Raw genomic sequence first — 11767 nt, forward strand, 5'->3', positions numbered from 1 at the left:
TTTCACAAGCCAATGCTATAATTTAATTGATCATAGCTATCTTATGCATATTCAAAATGATATCAAGCCATTGATTTGATGATTATTTTTTAGCTTTGAAGTAAGTACATTTTTACCAAAATTAAAAAAATTATGCCTATATTTTCCCAGTGGAAAAGGTGCACGCCCCTGTATAATTAGGGTAAGAAAATCACTGCAATAGGAGGACACCAGGTTTATCAAACAGAATCACAGTTAGAAATGATTCAATTAAAACATTACCATACAATAATGAGACATGTTTCCTACTATACCCACTTGTTTAAAAATATCTATAAACCCCAGGACAGATTTAGTTCATATTCATACCTTATATCACAATAAATTCTCATTTCAGGGAAATCTTGCCCAGCCACAAATGTTGGTTGTATCAGATTTAGATGACGTTTTTGTGCCATTGCTGGATGGTTTCCTGGTCAAGCTATCAGAATCAGAGGCTGTAATTGACAGGTAATCTAATTTAAAATTAGACATTTTATATATTTTGTGATACTTTTTTAAGATACCTGGTATAGAGGTTACACACCTTGTGGTTGTTGTTTCGATATTTCTTTCGCTCGAGTTAAGTATTTTTCCCCAATTTTTGTCCTTACCCCACCAAATGATACCATAAACAAAGCACTTTTAACAGTTACTTATTTTTCCAAACATTACAAAAAACATGACCTTTTATAAAGTGGTTTTTTTTTTTTGTAACTTTTGGAAAAATAAGTTACTATTAAAAGTGCTTTGTTTATGGTAGCATTTGAGGGGTAAGGATATGACCTGTAGTGAAATGCTGATAATTAACATGCAAAACTGACAATTTCATATATCTGTGGCAATATTGTAATTTATTACAAATCATAACAACATTAACTTGATAGAAATTTGCATAAAAAAATAATCATCTGAAAAACAACTGGAAACTTCTACTGTGTGTTATCATTTCTGTGTCTGCATGAAATAGTCCCAATCAAAGTTCACAGTATCAGCCAATCAAAATGTCACGAATCACATGATTAAAAAGTAGTTCCTGTCAAAGTTCACAGTGTCAGCCAATCAAAACGCATTTACAGTATAGTCCACATGTGGTGTATATGAACTAAAAGCTATTCATTAGTTGTAATGATTAATTGTTGTTTTGGGAGTTAGATATCGCCCACCAAATACTTTCTTTTCATACAATATTTATATATCTATTTAATTTATCCCATGATTATTTGGAGCTGATGTACCCTACTTTATTGGAAATATCCTGAGTAGTTATGACAGTGCCTTATGGGCTTATTACCATATATATACAGTAACAATTGTATCGTGGCTTCTCCTTTCACTCAGAGCAATATTTACAGGTGAAAATAAGGTTAAATTAATTCTTAACATTCTTTTGAACAGTTTGCTTGCCCAGATCCCAGTAATGTTTGCAGAGTCAAGGGAAACTGAGACAGTGCTTGGTCCTGTCATACAAGCAGGCTTGGATGCCCTCAAGTCCGCTGACCGCAGTGGCAAACTCTATATATTTCACTCATCACTGCCTATAGCTGAGGCTCCGGGCAAGCTTAAAAACAGAGACGACAGGAAACTCCTCGGTACAGACAAAGAAAAGGTATTTTCAATATTTTTGCTCAAACATTAAATAACTACAATACTGAGAAATGAGGGTAAATTCATCACGCATGGTTCTACATAGAACTGAAGCGCGAGTCATTAATAACTATTGGTAATTGTTGCATTACACATATCCTTCTGTGTTCCAGACAATCCTTACACCACAGAACAACTTCTACACTAAGTTAGGCCAAGAATGTGTAGTAGCAGGCTGCAGTGTGGACATATTCCTGTTCCCAAATGCTTACATCGATGTAGCATCAATTAGTGATGTGTGTCGTCTTACTGGCGGCAATATGTACAAGTACAGTTACTTCCAGGTAAGAAGTGTCAACAAGCTTATAAACTTAAAATCTATTTACTAAAATCTACTAAGAGTTCCATGATAATAACAGCTAAAATTGTGAAATTTTTGTCCTCTGAATATCTCAACTCCAAATTGAATGTTCTGAAAGAAGAAGTTTTAGAATTGCATTTCATTAATTCTGATTTTCTGCTTTGTCGAGAGTGAGCCATTCAATCAATATTCTTGGTTACGCAGGCTTTATACTTTGAACAAATGCTTTGCTGTGCTGTTGGCTGCTGTCAATTTAAGGTGCTTGGAATAACTGAGCTCTCATAAAAAATATTTCAACATCATTCTATTCTTAAAACTTGTGCTACATAATTCATTCAAAAATATGATAAAGATTTTTCACCTTCAACATGAAACAAAGTTGATTTCTGTTTATGCTATTGAGAGGATGAAAAGTAATTTGTTAAATGAAAAAACAAATTCATAGATAAACTGATGCAATCTATACACTATTATGGACAAATTATTTTGTCAGTTCATACAGGTCTTTGTCAAGCCTCGTTTGATAGCAACGTAAGACCATTAGTCCTTATAGCCTAATCATTCAAGCCGTTTGGATCGAGATCTCATTTCTTGTACTCAATAAATCCTTACAAAACAGTTTATCATTGTTAAGATATGTGACAAATTTCTTTTGTTTTCACTTTGAAGTCTGATAACGAAAAAGTAAGTGGTATCTGTGTTCTTGTCTTTCCTTCACTGTTGTTCTGGGACATCTTTCTATCAAGCTTGGTGAACCTCCTGGCTCCAGTATTACCTTTTGTGGGAATATATGCATGCATGTCATCCAAGGCTAGAGCTGGCTCTCACTCCTGGGAGTCCATAGGTTTTTTTAGCTCACCTGGACCGAAGGTTCCGGTGAGCTTATGTCATGGCGCAGCGTCCGTCGTCCGTCCGTCGTCCGTCCGTCCGTCCGTCGTCCGTCAACATTTACTTCAAATCGCTACTAGTCAAGAAGTTCTTATTGGATTTTGACCAAATTTGGCCAGAAACATCCTTGGCAGAAGGGGAACAGATTTTGCATAAATGGTGACTCTGACCTCCGAGGGGCCAAAGGGGCGGGGCCCAATAGGGGAAATAGAGGTAATTCTTTTAAATCGTTACTAGTCATAAAGTTATGAATGGATTTGAACCCAACTTGGTCAGAGACATCCTTGGGGGAAGGGGAACAGATTTTGCATAAATGGTGGCTCTGACCCCTGAGGGGCCAAAGGGACGGGGCCCCAATAGGGGAAATAGAGGTAATTCCTTTAAATCGCTACTAGTCATAAAGTTATGAATGGATTTGAACCCAACTTGGTCAGAAACATCCTTTGGGGAAGGGAAACAGATTTTGCATAAATGGTGACTCTGACACCCGAGGGGCCAAAGGGGCGGGGCCCAATAGGGGAAATAGATGTAATTCCTTTAAATCGCTACTTGTCATAAAGTTATGAATGGACTTGAACCCAATTTGGTCAGAGACATCCTTGGGGGAATGGAAACAGATTTTGCATAAATGGTGACTCTAACCCTAAAGGGGCCAAAGGGGCGGGGCCCAATAGGGGAAATAGAGTTAATTCATTTAAATCGCTACTAGTTATAAAGTTATGAATGGATTTTAATCCAATTTGGTCAGAAACATCCTTGGGGGAAGGGGAACAGATTTTGCATAAATGGTGGCTCTGACCCCAAAGGGGCCAAAGGGGCGGGGCCCAATAGGGGAAATAGAGGTTATTCCTTTAAATCGCTACTAGTCATAAAGTTATGAATGGATTTGAACCCAATTTGGTCAGAGACATCCTTGGCAGAAGGGGAACAGATTTTGCATAAATGGTGACTCTGACCCCCGAAGGGCCAAAGGGGCGGGGCCCAAAAGGGGAAATAGATGTAATTCCTTTAAATCTCTACTAGTCATTAAGTTATGAATGGATTTTAACCCAATTTGGTCAGAGACATCCTTGGGGGAAGGGGAACAGATTTTGCATAAATGGTGACTCTGACCCCAAAGGGGCCAAAGGGGCGGGGCCCAATAGGGGAAATAGAGGTAATTCCTTTAAATCGCTACTAGTCATAAAGTTATGAATGGATTTGAACCCAATTTGTTCAGAAACATCCTTGGCAGAAGGGGAACAGATTTTGCATAAATGGTGACTCTGACCCCCGAAGGGCCAAAGGGGCGGGGCCCAAAAGGGGAAATAGATGTAATTCCTTTAAATCTCTACTAGTCATTAAGTTATGAATGGATTTTAACCCAATTTGGTCAGAGACATCCTTGGGGGAAGGGGGACAGATTTTGCATAAATGGTGACTCTGACCCCAAAGGGGCCAAAAGGGCGGGGCCCAATAGGGGAAATAGAGGTAATTCCTTTAAATCGCTACTTGTCATAAAGTTATGAATGGATTTGAACCCAATTTGGTCAGAAACATCCTTGGGGGAAGGGGAACAGATTTTGCATAAATGGTGGCTCTGACCTCAAAGGGACCAAAGGGGCGGGGCCCAATAGGGGAAATAGAGGTAATTCCTTTAAATCGCTACTAGTCATAAAGTTATGAATGGATTTGAACCCAATTTGGTCAGAAACATCCTTGGGGGAAAGGGGAACACATTTTGCATAAATGGTGACTCTGACCCCCCGAGGGGCCAAAAGGGTGGGGGCCAATAGGGGAAATAGATGTAATTCCTTTAAATCGCTACTAGTCATAAAGTTATGAATGGATTTGAACCCAATTTGGTCAGAAACATCCTTGGGGGGAAAGGGGAACACATTTTGCATAAATGGTGACTCTGACCCCCCGAGGGGCCAAAAGGGTGGGGCCCAATAGGGGAAATAGATGTAATTCCTTTAAAGTGCTACTAGTTATAAAGTGATGAATGCATGCATGTTCTAAAAACTATTCTTGAGATCTTTCAGACCTTTAGAGAGTCTGGACTTCATTAATCTTTTAAGCAGTTCGGATTCCCACACTATAACCATATATAGCATTGTTAGAGATTTACAAATAAAACAAATTCAATATGAACATTATTTTGACATTTGGTCCAATTCAACCAGGTGAGCGATACAGGCCCCATGGGCCTCTTGTTTTAATAGTTATGTTACCAACAGATTTTATTTCACCATTATTTTCATGAAATACAACTTTGAGCACAGCGCTTTGGTTTAATAGTTGTACTTTGTATTTCTTTGAAAATGAGAGGCATTTTGTGTGTGTAATATTTTTCCCTAATTATTGATGGGATACATTGTTACCATTCTCATTTCAAACCGAAGAGGCTAACTACCATAAAGCTAAGTATTGAGTAGCTTTAATTTACCATTATTAAAAATCAAAAATTCAGAGGCTTTGCTATTCATAGTAAGTGACAATATTTAATGTACTAATATCAATACAGGATTGCATTTGAAATTCCATTTTATTTTTGCCATTCTTAATCATATGAAGTTAAAAGTATCATCGGCCATCATGACTTCAGCTGTTCAAATTGTTGTCATATAAACTGTTCCTTTAGAAACCCTATCTTATAAGGGTCTGACCTACACAGTTCACAGGTATAACAAGTAGATTTATTTGTAAAATGGTTCCATGCATGGTGAAAGGAAATAATGAAAATGTGTCTTGAACAGCTACAGTTAAAGCATGATAAAAAATGTAATTATGGAGCATGCAGGAAAAGGGAAGGTCGGATGAGATTTGTGAATCAGCTATACGTTTTATATAATTATCATCATTAAAAATAGCTTGGAACGTCATTATGGTGATGGGATGTAATAAGAGCTAGTAGCTAGATTGTTTATGTAATATAATATTGGTCTGCTGCAATAATTGATTTTATTGCTAAATGTCATGAATACACAATACAAGTGATACAAATAAGATGCTGAATTTATATCAACTTTAACAGAAGTTTAGAAATTTAGTAATTAAATGAACAGATGTACATTGTGTAAGTCTGCCTAAAAGGAATGTGAACTTTAATCTCAACAGAAAATTTTTACCTGTAGGAAAAAGCTAATAGAGAGAGCTACATAAAAATCATACAATATTTTGCTACAGAAACCTGTAGATTTGAGTTGTTTATACTGTAGACTTCTATTCACACTCCGAGTGTTGTATGTTCTAGGCTGACTTGGATGGATCCAGATTCATGGAAGACTTGAGGATGAATGTGGAAAGCCAGGTTGCATTTGATGGTATTCTTCGTGTGAGAACAAGCACAGGTAAATGATTTATTTTTCTCTGGCTGAAATATTCATGTCTATTACAAACACAATTTATCTGTCAGAATATCAGCTGTATGATTTGTAAAACCTTCTCTATGGTCCTATCTTTATCAATTTTTCAAGGTATACGGCCAGTGGACTTTTTCGGTAACTTCTACATGGCCAACACAACAGATGTGGAGTTGGCAGCTATGAGCCAGAGCCAAGCAATCGGTGTGGAGATCAAGCACGATGATAAACTCAATGAGGGAGATGGTGCTTTTGTACAGGTAGACATCTGTATTCCCTTTGCTGCATAATACATTTTTAGACACAAAAGTTATTTAAAGTAAAAGGGAAGGGTGCATTATGGTTAGCTGTTACTGTTAAAATAATCAGCACTGTGTGGAATTCAGAAAGTGTCTCCAATGTTATAAGATATGGGAACAAATGCAAAACAACAGCCAATACAGTGGGGGCTTAACCCAGAAATTAGAGATGGTCCTGTGTTCATTTGGTTCTGTCATTAAAGTATTACTGTAGATATCAGGCCTCTCATAAGATGCTCGGTAAGGTAACTAGCTGCTATTGTAAGACAACTCCACATTAACATTACCCTGGTAGTTAACAGGAACTTAATAAACTAAGGATATAATGCCAGTCACTCATTCAGGAGTTAAGGCTGATAACACTGGAGTTTTGTGTGTGCAGATAGCAATGCTGTTTACCAGTGTCAGTGGACAGAGGCGACTGAGGATACACAACCTTTCTTTCAACTGTTGCATGCAAATGGCTGAACTGTTCCGTAGCTGTGAGCTGGATACACTAGTCAACTTCATGTCAAAACAAGGTTTGTGTTTTACATTATCATTATCTGACCACTACTTGTTTAGTGCATTAAAATTTGAGTGTCTCATTTTATTTGTATGCCCCTGCCATGAAATGGGGGGACATATAGTGTTAGTCATGTCCGTCCTTTCCCATCCCATCTCGTCTCGATGCAGTGTAACTAGCTATCCACAGGAACTGTTGATGCAATCCTCACCAAACTGTTTTTCAGGGTGTCACGTGGCAGTGGAGGCATTTAGGTCTTAAAGGCATTTTCTAGTTTATCATAAATATTCAGAAATTCCAGAAATAAAGGAGCTCAGACCGGAGAAATTCAAAGCAGGATTGATATATCGGTACAAGAGCACTACAGTATTAGCATAGGCCTTGAGAAAGCCTTGAATTTCACATTGGGCCTTGAAAAGCCTTGAATTTCATTCTTGAAAATTAAGACATTGAAAAAGCTTTGAAATGGCCTTGAATTTGGTTTGACATAATTCGTATGAACCCTGCGCTAGCAAACTTAGTTTGTGAAAATGTTTCTGTCAAGAATACACATAGGCATGTAACTGTGAAAATATTCCTGGTCAAGAGTGAAATTGGTCAAGTTGCAGTATTATCACTTGAAATGATTTGTAAAGTTGGAATACCTCTTTTATTTACAGCAATACGAGAGACGCTTAACTCCAATCCACGCCAGGTGCGTGATAATGTGATGAACCAGGTTGCCCAGATTCTAGCATGTTACAGGAAGAGCTGTGCCAGTCCTTCATCCGCAGGCCAACTCATCCTCCCCGAGTGTATGAAGCTCCTCCCCCTTTACTCCAACTGTATCATCAAGAGTGATGGCCTACAGGGAGGTATGTATGAGGGGATTTACAATACATAGTTATCAGGCAAAAGTCCCATGTCTAACAGTTAACATACCCATATCTAATGCTGTTCAGTGATGTTATCAACAAATGTAAATTCATTGTCATGTGATGAGTCCTACCTCTGAGTCAGAGTTTGTGTTCCCTTCACTTAATACAGGATACATAAGTGTGTGCAGCAAAGTTGATAGACAGGGCAATAATTTTTTTTTTTTTTTTTTTGCTTGGTTGTAATTGATTTTTAGGTCACCTGAGACAAAGTCTCAAGTGACCTATTCTAATCCCCTTTTGTCCGTCGTCGTGCGTCGTCCGTCGTGCGTCGTCCGTCGTGCGTCCGTAAACAATTTACATTTTCGACTTCTTCTCCAAAACCCACAAACCAAATTCTATGAAATTTGGCAGGAAGCTTCTATGGCTAAAGGTCAACCAAAATTGTAAATTATATGGTCCCGACCCCCCAGGGGCCTGAGGGGCGGGGTCAAAAAGGGTCAAATTGACTAAAACTTCAAAAATCTTCTGCTCTTCTCTCAGATATGCTGGAATCAAACACTCTTTATAGATGGAAGGGCCTTAAGGTGCTTTACCAAAATTGTAAATTTCATGACCCAGGGGTTTCATGTTTGCCCCTGGGGAGGGGCTAAACTTTACTATAGTTTATATAGGGAAATCACATTTTTGACTTTAATTTATTTTATTTCTATTGGAATTCATTCTAATTTTGTAAACATTGTCAGCAAGGGATGACAGTTTGATGGCATGCACATGTTGGCCCTGACTGACCCCCCAGGGGCTGATGGACGGGGGCTAAAACGGGTCAAATTGACTGAAATTTCAAAAATCTTCTTCTCAAGACTGAAATAAGGTGGAATCAAATACTCTTAATAGTTTGAAGGGTCTTATGGTGCTTTATTGAAATTTTAAATTTCATGACCCTGGGGTCACAAGTTTGCCCCTGGGGAGGGGGTAAATTTTACTATAGTTTATATAGGAAATCACATTTTTGACTGATTTGTTTTGATTTCTATTGGAATTCATTCTGGTTAACATTTTCAGCATGGAATGAAAGTTTGATAATATGCATATTATGTTGGCCCTGACTGACCCCTAGGGGCTGATAGGGGGGGGGGGGGGCAAAAGCAAAAAGGGTCAATTAAATTAACTGAAATATTTCAAATCTCAGGTGACCGTTAAGGCCCATGGGCCTCTTGTTAAGATTTTATTCTATTCTCCAAAATGATAAAAAAAAAGAGAAAAACAACTTAAAAATGTCAATATCCACAGTAACATTGATATAGGACTCAACTGATAATATTGCATAGGATTCACCAATAATGCATACTTACTTCCTTTTTCCATAGGGTCTGAGATATCAACAGATGACCGAAGTTATCTGATGCATCTTATTAGTGCAATGGATGTTAAGTCATCTCATGTGTTCTTTTATCCGCGACTGATGCCTTTGGTGAGTAGATTATCATCTACAAAATATACTCATACTAACAGGGGAAAAGATTGTATGTGACGTAGACCACTTATAGTGTAGATGGTGTATAGATGGTCTGACATCCTATAAATATTAACTGTTTGTGTATCTCTTGTAAAGCATTAACAAAGTCTGGTTTGGATCAAGGCTCTGATGGTAAGGAGAAGAAGAAAAACTGATCACAAGAATTTTAATCCAAAATAGATAAGTTCATTTAATTTTGCACTTATTGTAAGATTAGAAAATTTTAACTGACATTCAAATTATTGTTTTTAGCACAATATAGAGAAATCCGCAAAGATGCCAAGATCCATCCGGTGTTCAGCTGAGCGGCTACAGGATAACGGAGTTTATCTTTTAGGTTTGTGTATGAAAATAATGAATCTTCAGTCAAAGGATGACTGTTATATTTTAGTTTAATTTCATTGTTCAACTGTTTTTGTCCTGAATTAAATAAAATCATTATACCACTTTCAAAACTTGATTGGTTTTGATACTCGTTTCTGAATGAGCAAACTATTAGAATTAATACATACTGGTCCTGAATTAAATAAAATCATTATACCACTTGCAAAACTTGATTGGTTCTGATACTCGTTTCTGAATGAGCAAACTATTAGAATTAATACACATTGGTATAGAAACAAACAGATAATGAAGATCTCCTGTTGAGCTATTTAATATGGATAATAAGAATTGTATTTGAATTAGGACCGATTCTCAATATGTGATGATAAAGCCATAACGTGACTTTATTTTACAGAGAATGGTATATCTATGTTTATGTGGATTGGACACAATGTTGATCCTCACTGGATACAGGAGATATTTGGTGTACAAAGTGCTGCACAAGTGGATATAGACAAGGTATGTAACATGTGTAGACAAACACAATGTTGTTATATCAAACATCACAATCATAACCAGTTGTACAACTGAAAGAGTATCTGTCTGTCTGTTGCTCCAATATAGGTTAATTCTTTTTAGCTTGTGCTTCTAGGTCATCTATGAGGGTCGAAATAAAGAAGGGTAAAGGGCCATTCATATTAAAACCCAATATTTCTAATAGTGGTTCAATTTTTAACTCATATCTTTGAAGAAAAGGGTGAGAACTAATGTTGTCACCCCAATGTCGGCATTGGCATTGGTTTTCTAATATCAAGATTTTGATGCAAGTGTAAAGGCATTGATATTTCGTATTTGGATTCCTTCAGGGTTATACTATCCCTTTCTGGAGTCAAACTTAAAAGATTTTTAGGGAGGGAAAACTGCTTTTTTACTTAGAATTTTTGTGTCAACAAAAACTTTTAAGTTTTTGGTGCATATGTTAAAAGGCACATCACTGTTAGAACAAAAAAAATGTGTATGTATGCCAAAGATTTGAGCTGTTTATTTTTTGTTTTCCATAGTGTAAATTACTGGCACTGGACAATCCATTGTCTCAAAGAGTGAACGAAGTAATCCAACAGGTCCGGCAAGAACGAAACAGATATATGAAGGTAACTTGTAATTTAAGATTAAAAGCAGGGACGTATATACAGGAATTGGAAACTTTCTCTGTCAGCAACCACTTAGTGAAATAACACTAAGTTAACTCTCCCTGTTTATACTTTGCCTCTGGCGATTTCATTTCCCATATTGTTTCGAGACAAATTGTGAACAAGTTATTTTAACCAAGAATTGTACTATCATATGTTTATATTGTTGATACTACTTGTTTGAACAGCATTTGATAGATTCAATCTTGGTAAAATGGGTATTTATTTATATGTTCGACATATTTTTGATTTCACCAAAAGCTGTATTGTGTGAAAAAATAGATACAGTGTTTGTTCTAGGGTTCTGGATATATACTACTTTATTGTGAACGACTTTTCTCAAAAAAAAGATGAATAAATTCCATTAGCACATCAAGTTTTGCAGCTAATGATTTTGAGCAAATTGCTGAAATTTTGCATATATAATCACCGGTTATACATATGGCCGCTTAATAGTGTTCATAGTAAATAACAAATATATCGAAATACACTACCTTGTTGTGAACCACTTTATTCCAATAATACTCATCCAGTGTTTTTCATTTTAGGATCAGTAAAAAGCTGAATAAATTCACAGGCACCGATACAATTTTTGCTATACAGTTATTTAATTTTTGCATCAAATATACCGTATTTGACCTAATAAGGGCGCCTACCCTAATAAGGGCGCCCCTACCTTTTTTCAAGGAAATAAATCTATGACTGAGTGTCAAAATGGTGTTAAAAAGTAATAATTCATGTGAAATATTTTACTACTTATGTGTTCAATTTTCTTCAGCAAATTAAGTAACTGGAACACATGTTTTCGCCACATTTTGTGTATTCCTACAGGCTACATATGACATGTCAGTGCAAAGTTCTCAGCACCCAAAACTAAA

At 36.8% G+C, this 11767-nt stretch overlaps 1 protein-coding gene across 2 annotated transcripts in view; it reads left to right on the forward strand.

Moving 5' to 3' along the window:
• Nucleotides 1-11767, forward strand: part of LOC117330391 (protein transport protein Sec24C-like) — a 28451-nt gene that overhangs the window by 12338 nt on the left and 4346 nt on the right. The window contains exons 13-24 of one of the 2 annotated variants that reach the window (XM_033888654.1): nucleotides 377-489; nucleotides 1417-1627; nucleotides 1779-1949; nucleotides 2636-2650; nucleotides 6090-6186; nucleotides 6313-6458; nucleotides 6880-7018; nucleotides 7662-7856; nucleotides 9227-9330; nucleotides 9628-9712; nucleotides 10115-10218; nucleotides 10761-10850. In XM_033888654.1, coding sequence (XP_033744545.1) covers nucleotides 377-489; nucleotides 1417-1627; nucleotides 1779-1949; nucleotides 2636-2650; nucleotides 6090-6186; nucleotides 6313-6458; nucleotides 6880-7018; nucleotides 7662-7856; nucleotides 9227-9330; nucleotides 9628-9712; nucleotides 10115-10218; nucleotides 10761-10850 — 1470 coding nt within the window. The remainder of the gene's footprint in view (nucleotides 1-376; nucleotides 490-1416; nucleotides 1628-1778; nucleotides 1950-2635; nucleotides 2651-6089; nucleotides 6187-6312; nucleotides 6459-6879; nucleotides 7019-7661; nucleotides 7857-9226; nucleotides 9331-9627; nucleotides 9713-10114; nucleotides 10219-10760; nucleotides 10851-11767) is intronic. The other variant, XM_033888662.1, reaches the window with a different exon arrangement.

The sequence above is a fragment of the Pecten maximus genome, chromosome 1 (assembly GCF_902652985.1).
Source record: "Pecten maximus chromosome 1, xPecMax1.1, whole genome shotgun sequence".
Taxonomy (NCBI): domain Eukaryota; kingdom Metazoa; phylum Mollusca; class Bivalvia; order Pectinida; family Pectinidae; genus Pecten; species Pecten maximus.